This window comes from Aptenodytes patagonicus, chromosome 5 (assembly GCF_965638725.1).
Source record: "Aptenodytes patagonicus chromosome 5, bAptPat1.pri.cur, whole genome shotgun sequence".
Lineage (NCBI taxonomy): Eukaryota > Metazoa > Chordata > Aves > Sphenisciformes > Spheniscidae > Aptenodytes > Aptenodytes patagonicus.
Window position 1 is genome coordinate 12,197,536 of NC_134953.1, and position 18,938 is coordinate 12,216,473.

The 18,938-nt window shown below is 44.7% G+C and overlaps 1 protein-coding gene across 2 annotated transcripts in view; it reads right to left on the bottom strand.

Moving 5' to 3' along the window:
- ARHGAP22 (Rho GTPase activating protein 22) overlaps positions 1 to 18,938 on the bottom strand; it is a 145,260-nt gene that overhangs the window by 2,243 nt on the left and 124,079 nt on the right. For both annotated transcript variants that reach the window (XM_076338682.1, XM_076338681.1), the window contains 4 exons: positions 15,489 to 15,621; positions 10,695 to 10,768; positions 8,720 to 8,841; positions 2,766 to 3,663 (listed from right to left, as the gene is read on the bottom strand). In XM_076338682.1, the coding sequence (XP_076194797.1) occupies positions 2,766 to 3,663; positions 8,720 to 8,841; positions 10,695 to 10,768; positions 15,489 to 15,621 (1,227 nt within the window). The remainder of the gene's footprint in view (positions 1 to 2,765; positions 3,664 to 8,719; positions 8,842 to 10,694; positions 10,769 to 15,488; positions 15,622 to 18,938) is intronic.

The window sequence follows — 18,938 nt, forward strand, 5'->3', positions numbered from 1 at the left end:
TGCGTTTCTGCACACGCAACATAATCATCCTCTCCAAGACACTTCCAGTTTCTTAAGAGTCCCAGGTGGTAAACATGAATTACTGAAACCGATAATTATACTAACCTCGAGGGAGAAATGCTCTGGAACAGACTGGTTACAGGAAGGCCATAAAACTTGCCTCCCTCTGACTAAGAGGGAAAATGGGCAGTTGATGATGATAAATAACAGCTTTTCCATCAGCAAGTGTTCCTTACCTCTGCCCCAGGCAGGTACTGACTCTGCTTTCCCTCCACTTATGTATGTGCCAACAAAAAGCTCATATTCCTTCATTAAAACATGCCCCGCTACACACACAGAGTTCTGCAAACCACACAAGCACATGTACAATTGTAAAGGAACTAATTATTACTTTTGGGGACTAAATTATCTTCAATAAAATAAAGCTAGTGAGGCAGCCCAAAGCTTTCCTGCTAAGCAGCCTCCCTTCTTTGCTAGTTAGCTCCTGTCTTTCCACAGGAGCAGACTTTCATGCGGTCTCAAAAGGAACATATTTTTGCACATGTAAATTGCTGCAGATGTAGTAAAAACATTGCAAGATTTTTGAGAGCTGAAAAACTTGGCTTGAAATCCTTAGACTTGACAGCAAGATCCTTCGGGCTGTAATCCTAAACAGCTGGAATCATCCTGTTTAATACAAAAACGCAGTGATTGCATCTTGCCTGGTTTTATGAAACTATTAGTTCATTAGGCATTTTCCTCTTAGCTACTTTGCCCTGTGAGACCTGGCCAATTTATAGTCCTCCCCTCCAGCCACAGTGCGCTCTGTCCCTGTCCAGCTGAAGGGGAAAGGCAGGTGTTAGAGCTGAAACAGCTGAAAATGCTCAACAGCTGGAATGAGGAACAGGTCTTCCTGGATGTCCCTGATGTCAACAGCTGAAGGACCCGTTGGAACAGTTTTACTGACAAGAGGTGGAAAGCCATTTCTTCCCCCAGGCAGCAGGTAAAAATGTGCAGATAGACATTTCCAAGTTTTGCAGCCTCCTTTCTGTTTATTACTCTCTATCCCTGCAACAAGGCTTGCCAGGGCAGCTCTGCAGAACTAAATGCAAGGCACATACCCTCATCTCATCTCCCTCCCGCTCTACATCAGTAGGGCAGCTAAAAAAGAAAACAACCAAAACCCACCATGAACTAGCATTTTCATTCACAGACCTTTTCCAACACACCATGCTAGCAACTAGTGGTGGTCTCATTAGCTCTTCTACCTGGAACACAACAAGGCGGGGGTAAGCTTTTCCCCCACTCTGATGTTAAGGGAACTGAAACTGCTACGTGGCCTGATTTTCCTTCCAGCTTCACATACCAAGGCAGTACAATGCAAGAGGCAGAAAAGCTGCAGAGACTAGCAAGACACCACCGTAGGAAATCATAAAATAAAGCAGGAAGGTAGCAAGTGAAATTTCTACCTTAAAAGCTGGCCCACTGGAAGAGATCACAGTTCAGATACGTTTTTGAAAAATTAACAAGAAAAAAGGGGCAACAAATGTAGCCTAAAGCTGTGCTATACAATCCCTACAGACAGTGGTATGTGCTTTTGGTACCATGTTTGGGAGACTGATTGGAAATTGAGGCATGTAAATGCTACCAGAGTTTTAATAATTGAAGAAGTGTAACATTAACACCTTAACACACAAAAACAGCTGAGAACTCAACTATTTGTAAGAAATGGGACTACGGCCCTTCTTCAGTGCAAAGTACCAATGCTGCAGAGCCCAGGACAATGACGATTCTTCTGTATTATAACAGAGTGTGCAATTAAAACATATCTAATTCCTTTAAGCAACAATATTTCATGTGCATATTTCCCTGAGTACTTGCCTGAAAGTCATTCTATTAAGCACTTACACTCATAAAACCTAATATACTAACTCACACAAATGAATAAATATGACTTCCTAGTTATTAATACTTTCTATTTCCTACAGCCCCTGCCCTCACACACACCTCTCCTGAAAACTGGAGGGGATTTTTCTGAGCACAGATCTAAAGTACAGAACCAGCAGTTGCAGTAAACATCAGAGCGGGCAAAGACCTGCACCGTTCACGTATCTGCTGTACAAGCAGCACCTTGCTGCTACTTTGAGTCAGTAGCTGGCCAAGCGAGCAAAGGACCACTACAAGTACATCAAAAATCAAAAGCAAGGTTTCTAGAAAAGTTCAACACAAAAGGGCTGCTGAAAGTTGTAACTGAGATGCAATACCACCACCACTGCCACCAAAAAAACCCCCAGAGAACAGTCAAAATCAGTTTCCTGAAGAATGTTTCTGTTGGGCAAAGCAGCAAGAAGCCCTCAATTTCAGACTGATTTGGTACAAATCTCGGCACCTGCACAGAGCAACAGAGTTCCTTGCTGAGGCCTGACCACTCTGGGTCCCAGTCTTTCCCCCTCCAAGACAGCTGTTTGCTTTGCTGTTTCTCCCAGGTCGCTTACAAAGAGCAGACTTTGGCTTACCTGTGCAATTCAGATTTCCAGTGAAAACATAGAATGTCAAATATTGGAATTCCCTGTGTGACAGAAATCCCATTTTTTTGACAGTCTGTTAGATCAGAGAGAGAAAAGTTGGATTCAGAGAGCAGTGAGGAAAGAGCAGAACCAAATCTGCTGTCTCCCAAACCCAAACTTCAGGTCTGAGAACTTGATATGCTTGGTAGCCCACACCCATGTTCAAACAGGGGTAATGCTGACAGATGACTTCCTTGTCCCCCCTGCAGATGACATTACCTTTTGATACTAGTCTCGTACTCAGTCCTCTGTTTGCTCAGTTCTGTCTTTAGCTCCACCACCAAGCTCTGTAAGGCCCTAGAGCATTTGACAGAGTCTCTGGAAGCTGCAGCCGGGTTGCTCTGGTCACTGCTGCTGCATGCTTCAAACCTGTCGATGCTGTTCTCCAGATCTGCAATCTTGACCTCACTCTGAGACAGTGAGCCCTGAGTTATCCACTCGGTTTTGAGAGAGCTTAAAGCAGAAGAGTCACTGGCCCGGCAGGCTGGGCAGCTGCTGACCGAGTCCACCACAGAGATTTCACATGATGATGTAGACCATGTGGTGCTGGCCATACTGTGTGTGCTAAGGGAGAGGCTGGACGAAGGGACGTTGTCGTAAGTAGAGAGTCTCTGGGAAGAACATGAGTCTTTAACTCGTTCCCCAGAGGCTGTCCGGCGATGGCCTCGGAGAGAGTACAGTCCATTCATCAACCAGTTCCCACTGGAGGAGAGGTTGGGGATATCTAAGGATGAGCTGCCCAGCTTTGGACTCACAGACCGTGCTCCCTGCTGGCGGAAGGAGTATTTCCACGGAGGCAGTGTCTGCATTCTTTTGTTGGGGCTGGTGGCAGGCTGAGTCAATTTGCCACTGTGCTCTGAAGGAGTGTTTTTCACCACAGGTCCAGGAGTGGCCTCTAGTGCCACAGCATTGCCAGAAGGCAAATCAGCAGGGCTAGGAACACTGTTCTCCGACCTGCTGTCCTCCCCGTCCTCCTCGGAGATCCACTCCACAGTACTGCGCTGACGCACAGGTCTGATCTCCAGCTGGCTCCCTGGCACATCTGCCTGAGGAACAGCGAAGATTCGCCCCTGTTCACTTATCAGCACTGTCATCAGGTGCTGAACTAGTGAGGTGCCTGTGGGGAGAAAACAAAGGCAAGCAGTTGATGAGACATGGAAGACCTCAGACACTCACCCCCCGTCTGTGAGATGCCTTGTGAGCTCCTTGTGAGGCGGGCCTGTGGCCACCATGTACTGCAATGGGTCTGCACAAACAACTGCTCTGGGCCTTTCTGTACAGGACTGCAAGAGACAGGAATCGTTCCCCTTTGCTGGAAATGGGGACTGTGAAGGATGCGGGTGTCAGTCCAACTCATGAATGTAGCTGACTAGCAGAGTACAAACGGTCAGTAGCAATGATTAAGGGCAGCCTTGGCTGCAGCAACCACAAAATGGTGGAGTTCAAGATCCTTAGGGCACTGAGGAGGGCACACAGCAAGCTCACTACCCTGGCCTTCAGGAGAGCAGACTTGGGCCTCTTCAGGGATCTGCTTGACAGAGTACCATGGGATAAACCCCTGGAGGGAAGAGGGCCCCAGGAAAGCTGGTTAACATTCAAGGATCACTTCCTCCAAGCTCAGGAGCGATGCAGCCCAACAAAGAGGAAGTCGGGCAAAAACGCCAGGAGGCCTGCATGGATGAACAAGGAGCTCCTGGACAAACTCCAACACAAAAAGGAAGCCTACAAGGGGTGGAAGCAAGGACAGGTAGCCTCGGAGGAATACAGAGAAATTGTCTGAGCAGCCAGGGATCAGGTTAGGAAAGCTAAAGCCCTGATAGAATTAACTCTGGCCAGGGACATCAAGGGCAACAAGAAAAGTTCCTATAGGTACGTCGGGGATAAAAGGAAGACGAGGGAAAATGTGGGCCCTCTCTGGAGGAGACCTGGTTACCTGGGATACGGAGAAGGCAGAGGTACTCAATGACTTTTTTGCCTTGGTCTTCACCGGCAAGTGCTTGAGCCTCACTGCCCAAGCCGCAGAAGACAAAGGTGGGGACTGGGAGAATGAAGAGCTGCCCACTGTAGGAGAAGATCAGGTTTGAGACCATCTAAGGCACCTGAAGGTGCACAAGTCCATGGGACCTGATGAGATCCATCCGCGGGTCCTGAAGGAACTGGCGGATGAAGTTGCTAAGCCACTATCCATCGTATTTGAGAAGTTGTGGCAGTCCAGTGAAGTTCCCACTGACTGGAAAAGGGGAAACATAACCCCCATTTTTAAAAAGGGAAAAAAGGAAGACCCGGGGAACTACAGGCCAGTCAGTCTCACCTCTGTGCCTGGGAAGATCATGGAACAGATCCTCCTGGAAGCTATGCTAAGGCACATGGAGGACAGGGAGGTGATGCGAGACAGCCAGCATGGCTTCACCAAGGGCAAGTCTTGCCTGACCAACCTAGTGGCCTATGATGGAGTGACTACATCAGTGGACACGGGAAGGGCTACAGATATCGTCTATCTGGACCTCTGTAAGGCCTTTGACACGGACCCCCACAACATCCTTCTCTCTAAATTGGAGAGATATGGATGTGATGGGTGGACTGCTCGGTGGATGAGGAATTGGTTGGATGGTCACATCCAGAGGGTAGTGGTCAATGGCTCAATGTCCAGATGGAGATCGGTGACAAGTGGTGTCCCGCAGGGGTCCGTATTGGGACCGGTACTGTTTAATATCTTCATCAATGACATAGACAGTGGGATCAAGTGCACCCTCAGCAAGTTTGCGGATGACACCAAGCTGAGTGGTGCGGTTGACACGCCTGAGGGATGGGATGCCATCCAGAGGGACCTGGACAAGCTCTAGAAGTGGGCCCGTGTGAACCTCATGAGGTTTAACAAGGCCAAGTGCAAGGTCCTGCACCTGGGTCGGGGCAACCCCTGGTATCAATACAGGCTGGGGCATGAAGGGATTGAGAGCAGCCCTGCCGAGAAGGACTTGGGGGTACTGGTGGATGAAAAGCTGGACGTGAGCCAGCAATGTGCACTCACAGCCCACAAGGCCAATCGTATCCTGGGCTGCATCAAAAGAACAGGTCGAGGGAAGTGAATCTGCCCGTCTACTCTGCTCTGGTGAGACTCCACCTGGAGTACTGTGTCCAGCTCTGGGGCCCTCAGCACAAGAACAACCTGTTGGAGCGGCTCCAGAGGAGGGCCACAAAAATGATCAGGGGGATGAAACACCTCTCCTGTGAAGAAAGGCTGAGAGAGTTGGGGTTGTTCAGCCTGGAGAAGAGAAGGCTTCAGGGAGACCTTACTGCAGCCTTTCAGTACTTAAAGGGGGCTTATAAGGAAGATGGGGACAGACTTTTTAGTAGGGCCTGTTGTGACAGGACAAGGGATAAATGATTTTAAACTAAAAGAGGGTAGAGATTTAGACTAGAAGATAAGGAAGAAATTTTTTACACCAAGGGTGGTGAAATATTGGAACAGGTTGCCCAGAGAGGTGGTAGATGCCCCATCCCTGGAAACATTCAAGGTCAGGCTGGACGGGGCTCTGAGCAACCTGATCTGGTCGAAGATGTCCCTGCTCATTGCAGGGGGTTTGGACTAGATGACCTTTAAAGGTCCCTTCCAACCCAAACTATTCTGTGATTCTATGATTAATAAATTGGCCTGCTTAAGGACACCTTTTAAGGATGGCAGAGGAGGAGGACACCTGGAAAGCAGGGCATGTCTGTACTACACTATGGCATGGGGTTCAGAGCCAGCGCCAATCTCAGCATATGCATCCATGCAGGACAGCATAGCCCTGTGCAGAGATGCATGCTGGATCCTGAACACACTAACCTATTAGCTGGGATGGAGCACCTCTCCATCCAGCTTCCAAAACAGCAGGTTTCCACAACTATGTTGCACCCAATTTCATAATCTTAACAGGCCCAGAGCTAGCATTTACTGAAGAACCAGAAATTTCAGCTCGGGCCTTCTGCTGCAGTCTTAGTGTATTGAGAAACTTGGAAAAAGTATGACATCTGTATGATACGTGCACCTGCAGAAGGTGTGCAGAAAGTACTTGCAATTATTTAAATCCACAGAAATGAGTCGTCATTGTTTTCCAGTAGTGGAGTAGACCATTATGAACTAATAGAGAACACCACTTAGCAAACCTAATACAAAGCATTTTCTACAAAAGAGGAAAACCTTAAAAAGAGCAAATATGTAATTAATTCTATCTTTAATAATTGTCTGAAATAGAGAATAAGACTAACATATTCAGAGGTTCAAGATAAGAGCCTGAATTTAATAATGAGGTTTTGGCCTGGTAGCAAGAGGTACTGAGTTCACCTACAACTTCTATTTTATGTCTGTGAGTGCAGGGAGAGAAATAAACCTCTCTAGGCATAAGGGCATTCCTAACAATTTAGCTGTCAAACCAGATATTTCTATTTGAAATTCATGGCTTAAGTTTGAAGAGAGACACAATTAAAGTGCTTTTTGTTAAGAACTGGCAGCAATATTTTTCTGTATCTTTTGATTTAGCAGACATGTATTACCCTGAAGCTAAAAAAATTTTATTGAGAGTCTTTCCATGGATGTATTCCATGGAAATGGAATGTATTTCCAATGGAATACATCCATTATTTCTATTTAACCCATCTTCTATACTCAACTAACAATAAAACAAAATATTCCCAGTGCTGTTGCTTATGAGTATAATGATTAAGTCAAAAAATCCAGTCACCGCATCCCCATTTTTCTACTGTTCAGGTCTGTGGTAATACAGAATTCTAGGTCAGATCACTGTCGTGTTTTTATGTGATGATTAGGAGAGACCATGAGACCACAGCATCTGTGGCACCTGTGCACCTACACACAGTACAAGCACCTCTGCCCTCAGCTGAAGTGCATAATGAAATGCCTGAGATGAACTGAACCCAAACTTGTCATCTGTACCAACTGAACAAAAAGCATGCTGTTGGCCAAGGCTGTAAGAGTCTTATCAACCGCTGGCCAACTGGCCACTAGGGCAAGTCACAGCATCACACAACAGATTGAGGTTTCAGCTATCCCCACCTTTGCAATGCTGAATAACCCAGCATCTGCTCCTGCACTCCCTTTTTCTCCTCCCCACATTTTTGTACCTTCCCCGCTTTGAGGGGAAGGTCTCAAACTACCCTTAATAATATGGCCCACATCTCTGCGGCAGGCTTCAAGTCCCTGAACAACTATAGTATGTCAGGCCATGCTTGGAAGTTGGCCTGTTACCTTATAGTGGGTTGCCATCTGTGAGGCACACATCTGCAGTGCCTTTCAGAGGTCACTTGTGCAGAGCTAAAGGCACTGCTGCTGCTAAGGTGTGATAATGCTGGTGTTCTGTGAAGGATTTCCATCACACAGAACACCACATCAGCTCTCCCCTACAGCTAAGCAGCAGTGCCAGGGCTGAGTTCAGACATCTCCATCTGTGCCTAATGCTGGATGAATCCATCAATTCTTTTTGCAGACTTGCCACGATCCCACAAAACTTGATGCAAAGACCCTGCTAATACTTGCATGACAGTAGTTGTGCTCCAGTGCCACCTGAGAGAGGGGCTGTATCCCAACCCTTGTGTCAGCCAGCCAGAGATCATGCCCTGGGCGTTTCCTGACCCATATGGAGGTAGATAATTTTCAAGCTTCAGATTTTTACATCCAAAATTAACAGCGATTTTCAACTTATTCCTTGGGTTTTGTGAAGTTCTGACCCATACACAGCCTGCTTAGAAGAGAACACTTCTAAAACACCTAGTTTTGCTGTGGCACAGCAAAAACTACAGTACCTGTTTCATTGTGGACTGAATGTCCTTTACAGGGAGCTGTCTAACCATCCCAATGCACCAATACTAAACAATAGCAGTTTGGTACTTAAACACGGTCCTTCTGAAGAACATTTGAGCTTTCATTTTAGCAGTGTGTTCAAGAAGAGTTTCACATAACAACTTACAACAGGGCAGAGCCATCTCCATGTGGTGGGGAGGACAGACACTCCCAGGCCAGTGGTACATCCCCTCACAGGCACTGATGAAAGGGATTCCTTGACTTGTTGCTGACTGTGCAGTCAAGTGATGCAGTTGCCAACGAATGTATGACTTTCAGCATACTCTTACAGCTCCAAGACACAGGTATTGTGTTATCTCACAAGATTAGTACCTACCTTCCATCATGGTCACTGGATCTTCCATTTTGGGTCGCAATATATTTGGTCCAAATACTGTAGCCAGGTTCTGGACACTCATCTTGTTAATGCTGGAGTGAGCCTGAACTTCATCAAGGAACCTTGAAAAGCCCCCCAGAAAAATTGAAGGAGAGAAATAATAAGTAAGTCACTTCTCATACTTAGACTGTAGGCATTCTGGGGCAGGAACAGTTTTGTCCTGTGTTTATACAACCCCGATACCTGAAATGCTCCTAGGGACTAATGCAGCTTAGATACTCAATAATAACCCCAGATCCCTCCTAGTGTATGAACAAGAGAGAACAGGATGGTTTCTGCCAGAGGTACCAGCCTGCCAGGGATCCAGCCTTCTACTGGGTATGAAAGTACAGATTTTCACATTTTTATAGGAATTCTCCAGTTACACAGATTGACTTCTGCCATTTTTCACTTACAGTTATAACAGAAGTAAAAAGACATTTCACTCATCTCCTCATCCTAGAACTAGCAGCCTGTGGAAAGAGTTTTGTTGCTTGAATCTAACAAAATACAGATAAAGAGGTAGCCCAAATGCTTCTTGCGAATGCATCAGCTGGGCAAGCATCAATACAAGAAAAAGACTATGCAAGCCAAAGATAGCGCATGAAGAAATCCAGACAGACTGGCTATCCATACGTATAAGCTGGAAATCAGCAGGAAGTTTCTAACAGTTAATGTTTGGTTTTGGTAATTTGGAACAGCCTCCCAATAGGAGTTACAGTAAGAGAAAGGCTGTAACAAACACCTAGACAGCTTGTATATAATTAGCCAAGTTGTAAAAAGGACTGTATGAACTGCAGGAAATAGGGCTCGGTGGCCTCAAAAGTGAACAGTCTCACTCTGTCTGTACTCCGTTTCCTAAACTATTGTTAATTTTTGGATGATTGGATGGGTTTTGGCAGGGAAAAAGTTTCCTTGTCATTCTGCACTATTTGGCCAATTTTTGAATACTTCTACTTGCAGCATGACTTTTCTAGGCACTCCCATTTTTTTCTGCGGCTTTGCCCTGTGGCAGACACTATGCTGAGACCCAAGAACCCTCAGTTTTCTTCACTGAGTCAGAAGCAAATTCTACTTGCCTTTCCTTTCCTCAGTTCTTCACTTAGAAACATGTATCATTATATTCCCCTGCCTCAGCCATTCATGTTTTGAGGTGCTCAGATATTAAAACAAATGGCTATAGAAGTACATAATAACGCAAAATAAATTTTTTAAAGCATTCAGAGAATACAGAAATGCTATCTGTCTGTACACTTGGGAAGGGCTTGACATATCTTGAATAAGTCATGGGCTTCATGTCAGTGTTTGTGTCTACTGCCTGCTCCAGATGTGCAAATCCCGCTGGTCATAAAGGGACTAACTACCACGGAGACTAGAATACAACATAAAGTTCACTACGTTGTATCTAGGCTAACAGTCCGTTCCAGCTCCCAAAACACATTCCAGCCCACTTTGCAAAAACTGGGAGAGGCAGCAGAGAGATGAGGGGAGACAAGGCTGCGGAGTCCCTGGTACTCCAAGAGGAAGCCACTCCCAACCCCACTTCCAAACCAGAGCCGAGGCCAGACTGTCTATTCTGACTGCATCTGCTACTCAGCTTGTGTCATAAATCTTCCAAGTGTGCAGTACCTGGAAAAAATACCTTTCTTTACTGGTCTTTAAGTGCTTCTGAAATAAACAATATAATATATTAGTATCATTCATGCCTGCTGCCAAGGCTGTGGGTGACAGCAATTTGCTTGGCTGATGCTCTTGGATAAACCAAGAGCTTCCTTCAGGCAGGCTGCACGTTCACCTCCACATGTTTTATAGGAGCAGTAACTTATATGTATAAGTGATGTTTGAATATTCATACTTTCAGAGTAAATTACTTGCATAAAAGACTGAGCCTCACAAAACTTAGTGACTTTTCCAAGTGTTAATTAATTTCACTTACTTGCATATGTATTTGAGGAGGTTGTAGTTGGCTTGGGGCAAATTCTTCACCTGTTTAACCAGTTCCTGGGTACCCTGAGGGACAAGAAAAACAAGGAGAGCTATTAATATAAATGATGCAAAGCAGACGTGACTTTCCTTCAGTACTACAAAGTCCTTATTCTAGAGTCAAAACCGTGAATAACATGATTACACAAGGAGGCTTTGCTTTAAAAAAGGTGTCATCCAGTGTGTTGTGCCTTACCAAAACCCCAATGTCCAGAACTTGATTCAGTTCTCAAAATCAGTGGAAACCTTCCTGTCAACTTTAATGGTTGACGTAGAAGCCTTAAATTAGTGAGGCCTGTCAGTCTTCAAAGTCTGCCCACTGGCATTGGTAAAAATGTACCAGCAAATGTGCCTCTTCAGCACCTGGCCTATTTGAAACTTTGAGGCATTGAGTGCAGTACAAATACATTGCAGTAATGCTCAACTGAGCAGAGGAGAGTTTTTTGTTAAAAAAACTAAACGACATTCCAATTCAACTGTCTCCTTTTTAATTACTTCCATTTGCAGTCATTCTGAGCTGTGACATATTTCCTCATAAAATTTCTGTCTTTACATTAAAATGTAAGATGAGACATCTGCTGGAGGAGTGACTTAAAACCCTGAAGCTACTTAAATCATCTCATGAAAACCTCTGACTCAGAAGGCTATTGTCCTTCCATAGTCCCAAGCATCATTTGCTTGTTCCTGTCAATACTGCAGTTGCCCTGGAGATGTGCTTATTTTTTTGACACAACTAAAGCTTTTGTGGGAAAATAGATACCCAAGCACATTTGGGAAGAGTGATAGCTGCTAACCAATGATGAAGGGCTGCTAACTAACGATGGAGAAATTCCAGAAGCAGCTGGTTCCAAGCAAAGAAGTGCAGTTGGACATTCATTTGTTTGTGTCTACTGCCTGCTCCTCGATTTATTAAGGACTGTTAGGGAAGGAATTCTGTTGGCCAGCCTCTTGCAAGATCTTTGCGATTTCTCTGGTCCAGACAAGTCAAAAAGATCCAGAGAGCAGTCTGTATTCCTGCCTCCATCCTTAATGTCCTGAATGTATAGACACTTTTTTATTCTATATGTCCCAGCAGAACAGAGTCCTCTAATAAAAACCTGAAACTTAAAAAAGAATTCTTAAAAGCAGTTAAGTCCCTTTTAATTCCTTAGCTTAAAAATTAGGCTGGTTTAACAGTGACAACAATGGAGACACCAATAAAAGACCAGTCACTTTTGAAAATCTCAATCCTCTTTTTTAAACTTCTGAAAACATTTGAATCAAGGACAGCTGCTACTGATGTGAAGGTTAAGGTCAGTTGTTCAGGTCATCTAGCTTTCAAGTGAGAAGTTTGAACTAGAAATGGGTGAGCTAACAGACCTAATTCCCTCTTGAGTTTTGCTCTGTAACCCAATTTATTTCAAATACAGAAATCAGGATGGTATTTGGCACTGTATTTCAAGTGCTCTGAATTAAAATACCACGGCTCCACTGGATGCAAGAGGGGGCTTTGGAACAGAAACTGCAGGCAGTTGTGAACAGCTGGAAACATGACCTAAAGGTACCAGATGCTACCTGAAAGAAAAAAAAGGTTCTAAAAATTTATCATCCATGCTTTGTCACGAGGAATCACAAATGTGATATTACACAGAGAGTATCTTCGTATTTGTCAAGGTACAAACACTTGCCAGGTTAAAAAAAGCTTTCTCTCCTGCTGCAGCATTTATCAGCTCTGCCACAGATTTGTACCCACCAACCACCTGACCAACATGCGGCAAAAGGCTGAGCCTAGTAACACCACACAGAAAGTGTAAAGGAAAATGCAAGCTAGAAACTGCTGCATTATTAACAAATAGCACTGATCATGCTTATGGCTGCAGCCTAGCAAGCAATAGAGGCACCGCGCTGTCATTTATCATGGTATTTTTCACTAATAACTCTTACCTCCTTGAAAATGCTGCATGTCTAATTTACCACAGATGCATGCTTTCCAAGTAGTGATCCCAAAACCAAGGATTTTGTGATGTGTGTAACAGATCAGCACCAATTAGGAGCTTCTAGTTGGGCTGGAAAACTGGCAACACTTCAAATGTTCACCCAAATTCAGACCCCTCTTTAAAAACTCAAAGCCACATGCTGAGCCCACTGAACTGCTGCCTGCATCTCTAGAGTACAGGCAGCAGTGAAGGCTAAAAGACTACCATGTTAAGTCAGCTCAGACTCAAATGAGTTTTTAGAGATTTGAAGATGTTTCATTCATTCTTAGTCTAAAATTGTTTTTAATTTTCAATCCCTCCTTCCAACCAGTTGGGATCAGAATCAAATCTTTTTTAACACTGCAGTCCTGCTGAGATACGTAGGGGCCTCAGCACAACACAAGGTCTCTGCTACGTTTCTGTTTGCATTCCAACACCAGAGATTAGTTTGGTGCAGAATGAAGATGAACAGCAATCTGAATGAAAATTGGAAAGCTTAGTGCAGTGCTGGAGTATTTTTTGCTGCAGATGGAGATTAGGCCAAGCTAACATCATAATAATTCCTATCTATGGTCACAATGTAGCAGCATGAGGTACCAATATTTTTATCTGAACAGCTATTTTGCCTTAAGTAATTCTGTTTTTATTGGGGGGTGGGTGTACAAAACTAAAGAAAATGATATTTTGAGTCTAAAAGTCTCATTCAAAACTTCCAAGTGAAAAATGAAAACAAAATAATACTTCAAATTAAAACAATAGATTGCATTTTGTTTCCAAATACTTCTTCAAAATGAAACGTTTGACTTTGAACTTCCTTGCTTATCATTTTGTGCTAAAAAATTATGGTTTCAATGAAACCACATTTTTGAGCAGGGGGACTTTCCATGTGAGAGGCGAGTCAGGCCCTACAGGCTAGGTATGACTTTGTGCTACCTTCTCCTCCACATGCTACTGTGCACGTACAGCCTCTCCACCCTTGGTGTGTGCACTCCACCTTCCTTTCTGAAAAAGTAAACAGCCCTTGTTGAGGTTCCAGATTTTCCTGACAAAAAAAATGCTTATGTTTACAACAGCAGCTTAACAAGACAACTTGGTGCTATCAGCAGTACCCTATTTTGTAAGCTTTCATTTTGGCTATCTAGTGCTCCTTATTGCCTTTCTAATCCAAAGAGAATACTGCACTACAAGTCACTTGAGCCTGGCCTTGCTCCCACAAAACCAACACAGATGTTGCTTTCCAAACTGCTGCAGCCTGTGCAGGCAAAATCAGGCAAACTACGTAGTTAATAAGCTGAGCAACTGATATACAATTATGTTTGCCCAACTTGGCAGTGTCTCTACTCTTGTGCAATAGTGCTTAATGGATCCAAAACTCCCCAGTCTGCACATCTTATGACCAAAATGAAACCAGCTCCGCTGCCTCAGAAATGCTGCTGTTTCTTGTGAAATCAACCGTTGTGCTGTCTGTAACAGAGCACCCTGCAGAGATGCCCGAGTTGACTGAGGATAAGGCAGAAAATGAGCAAGTTTTGGAGCCAGTAGACACATACCCGTACCTATTAAAAGACAACACTAGTGCACTGACACACTGATGTGGCTGTGTCCAGGACGCAAATGCATATCCATGTGTGGTAATATGCTGTGTCGTGCACAGAAATTTGCTTTCTCTGAGTTGACTAGAGGATACATCATGTGCATATAGATCGTAGCAAACTTGCCTTTTATCCGTAAAAAACTGACATTACCAGATACGCTACATTTGATGCATGCAAACAAGTGTCTTCCTATGGGCAGCATGAAGGACTGAATCTCCCCAGAGCCTTCTGCCACTTGAACTAAAGATGAACCCCAGACTCTCAGTAAAGAACAGTTGTTACAATCCCCACCAGAGACAAAGATGTGAGCATGCTTTTGAGGCCACACATAGAAAAGGGACAGAACTATGGACTGTGACTTATAAGCCCTTAGGCCTTTGCTTCTTTAGCTGACACTAGTAACAACCCTTACAGCCTCTTTAAACCTCTGTTTTAGAAGGTGGCACAGTTCCACCCACATTAGACCAGATCCAACGTGCCTTTGCAGTCAGCAAAGAGCTCAGGCATCACCACAAGAGGAACAATATGGATGAAACAGATCAGTCAATCATATTGTAAATTATCCTGCTCCTCCCAAGCAGTGAATCAAAATTTCCATGATTGCCACAGACTTGGAGGTTTTTGTCAGCCCCTTCCCTTGCCTGGAAACCAAAGAAAGGAACATCATAAGAAGGTTCTGGCAAAGTATTAATAGCATTATTTCCCCCGTTTTGGGATAATATCATAGCCTGCTCTTTTGTAGTACCTTTCCTCTAAGAAATACAAAAACCATCGCACTGATCAATGTCTCATCCACCAAAAACTTTGGGAAGCAGAACATGCTGTTCTGATGCATGAACTGAAAACACAGAAAAAGGGAGTGACTTCATACAGCTTGCTAATGAGTCAACAGCAAGGCTGAGAAAGGAACCCACATCTCCTACCTTGCATCTCTTGCTGATTATGCTACAGAATGGCTTTGTTTAGAAGAAAGTACCACCAGGCTACAAGACTGACTTCAAAAAAGCTCCTGCTTCAAGCAGGAGCCTGTGATATTAACACCCAATTCGCAGCTTCAGGAAAACTTAGGGGAAGGTTCCCAGGAACCTGGGATTGATTTAAATCAGGACTGAAGAGTGATGAGAAGAAAACCGTACTATATTGAGTCGTGGGAACAACCTTCAAGGTAGAAGGAGGCAGATTAGAAGGATCACTGACCTCTCCCTCATCTTTTGAGAGTAGCTGTCCACAAGAAAGAAAGTCTTCATATTTGGCAAAGGGGATGACAGGCTCTGGCAGCTCTCGAAGGTAAAGCTTCAGGAGGGACGCCACAGTGTGAACATCCGTGTTGCTGCAATAGAGAAGAGGGAAGGAAATTTAGAAACCCACACTACCCTAAAGCTTGATGCCTTTCTTTGGAGATACATCAAGGTCCCTCTTAGGGTCAGGGACAAAGTAGGCACATGGAAGGAAGCTGTTCTGCCACATGGCAGGAGGGTCTAACTTGGGAACAAGGGAAATCTCCCATTTTGTCAAGATATAAATGCATCTCGGGCAATACGGGCAGTGGAAGGGATATGCCCATGATACTGCTTAAGGTAGGGTGGTGCTGTGGTTCCTCAGCCAATGTGGATCAGGAATGTGAGCAATACAGTCCAGGCAAGTGCACAGTGACCACGTAGCACTGACAATAGAGCTCTGCATCCTCATGCAATCAAACATAACCTCTGATCCTCTCACTAATCCCTCCTGCCTGATACTCTCCCCACCTGCGTCTGATGGGCCAGGCTCCTAAGTGTCCTGGTCAATCATTCAGAAAAAAAATGGAGGAAGCTGTATTTCCTCCACGCTCTCTATTGCCATTTGGCATGGCTGCCCAGCTTGTGGTTCACATCTCCTCCCCCAGGCTGGGGTATCTGGCATTTCCTAGCCCATCTGTTATGCTGGGATGTCAGCTTTTCTTTTCTCTCCCACTCCAGGAACTTCTTTTTCCTCTTCTCTCTCCTTTGCTTTAAGTTGGTTGAGGCATCAGATCCCATGGTGAAGATGCACCTGTTCTTCCCTTTCCATTTCCTATCCAGCTTTTGATGTATGACAATACCTCTCCCTCATTCCAAGTCTCCTGTTGTACAACGTTGTTAAACTTTGCAGATGACCTCCTCAAAGGTTTCGACCGTTGGAAGTCTAAACAGATTCTGTCACCAGCTCCCCGCTACCCACTATTGCCCTGACAGTCTTTAAAGAACTCTGAGAAAAACACATCAGTAACCATGGGGCAACAGAGCTTCAAATCCTCACCTCTGTCTAAAAGCTGAATCCCTTCTGCTATGTTTTGAAGCATTTTTGGAACACACAGCTAAAAGAAACCAGGAAAAATTACAATAGGAAGCTGCCAGCAGCTACCACTTGCTACTAAACCTGATAATGCTATTCCTATTAAACAGCTCCATCATATTTGAGAATACCACAGTTTCAACATAGTGGTTTTCTTCAGTTGATTTTAAATGCTTTGCAAATGAGGTCAGTACCCTTATTCCTTTTTTCTTTTTTAGTGTGGAGTTTCAGGCACAGATGGTGGATGCCTATCACTCAGAAGCAGAGCCCAGACTACTGCTTCAGATCTACTGGCTGCAGTTATTGTTTCATCCACAAGGCCATGTGAAATCCAGCCAAACTTTCAGTGGCATGGAAGTGCAATAGGAGCAGACTGCTGTAGGTGCTTCCAAAACAGCAACACCTGGCCTTTCATGAGAATATACATATGCATTTAAAACCCACATTGGAAAAGCAAGCCTTTTAAAAATAACTATTTTAACTATCAGTCATCACAGAGATCCAATCCACCACATCGGATCTAACTGATCCACCCTAACCCTAACCGGGGCAGGCAGGCTCTAGCATTTGGAAGATCACTGTAGATACAAAAGACATCTAAAAGCACTGACTGCAACTAGGAAAAAAAAGGATATTCCTTTCACTATACCTGATTTGGAAACAAGCATATGGATTTCACACTTGCAGAAAATATTTGCCACTGCCTAGGTAGCCTAGGCCATACATGGATAGTTTTAGTTACACATGGAGAAAATTATGCTTGCTAGGAGGAAAAGCATTTCACTTAGCCAGGGTGGAGCTGCCTCTCCCTTGTTGCTATCTGTGACTATACATATCAAAGACCAGAGAGCTGGGCCTACAAGTCGCAGTGGACATGGTGGAAAGAGCAAAAGGCAATGACTGGGGGACCCTCAATTGTCACACTACTCGGGTACCCCTAGGCTTGCCCCCTTTAATTCTGTACTGAACCTTCAGTTATCACATTTCAAATCAACTACCCAAAAGGCAGGTTGGGTAGTTCCTTCATGGAGATCTTTACTGCCTCTGTTAAAGGTGAGACTTAGCACTGATCTATTTAGCCAGTGCAAATGCCTATGCAAACGCCTCTCCCCCCCCCCCCCCCCCGCTTTAAAATGCTGGGGGGAGGCTTGGCTTATCTTCATGACAATGAAGCTAGTATGGATTAGACTAAGGTACAACATGAAAGCGAAACTGTCATTCCTAATTAATTCCTTCTGTAGATACTCCTGTTCCAGAATACGTGCGTCTTCCAAAATATCATTGTTCACTTCCACATGAATTAAGATAATTCTAATTCTGAACTAGAACACCCAGACATTCAGTTAAAAATACAAAGATTTTGTTTAAGAAAAGATGAAGTGAAACAATTTGATGATTTCAAACTTTATTTTTTCATGAAAATCTCTCTAAATATTTGACACTTCCATTTAGGGAGCAAATACTGACTGTGGTTAAAAATCAAAGAAAGGAGGATGGGTGGTCTGGGATGCTGAGGGGAGGGAAGAATTAGAAGAATGTTCCCAATAAACTCTAAGGATATTCTTCCCAGGATGAGACCAAACACTGTGCTGCCCATGCAGGAGCGCGCTAGCTCTTCCTGCAGCAGTAGGCAGGGATGCTATTGGCAATGTCAAGACTGGCTGCTGGTCCAGGGGAAGTGATCCCATAGGTTAACATGCTGGCAATATACCAGATGCTGCCTGCATCACCTGGGCAAGCGGTGCTAGTGAGTTCCGGCGAGAAATGGAGCCAGGCTCCCAAGTCAAGATCCCAGATCTGATCCCACTTCTGGACCTGTGATAGAGATTGGGCCAGATCTACACAACGGCCTTGGATCCAAATATCCCTGGAGTTCAAGGTCTCTGTTAGGGCCAAGGCCCATTTCTCAAAGCACTGTTTAGGTTAGCACAATGCCGACCTTCACTTTGGGTAGCATGTACATATGAGAGAGGGAAGGAAATGTTAGTTACAGCGTATGGACAGGATTTGGCTGCAAGAGCCCTGAGAGCATCCACCCTCCTGATGATGTGACTGCCTGGGCTCAGGGCCAACATAGAGATAGCGCAGCTGAGAGCTGCTCTGCTTCCCTTGCTGACCTTGGACGGAGCGCTCTGAGCCAGGGCTGACACTCTTCCCGTGGGAGCCGATATTAAGTCGAGCCGATATTAAGTTGAGCCTCTACCGTTTATCCCGTGTCTGAGATACAAATCCCACTGCCTCACAGCCATGTCTGTGCCTGGCTACAGACCCTGTTGATCTGGACCTGGACCCTGACTCACAGAGAGATTACCTAGCCTGATCTCGGACGTGCCT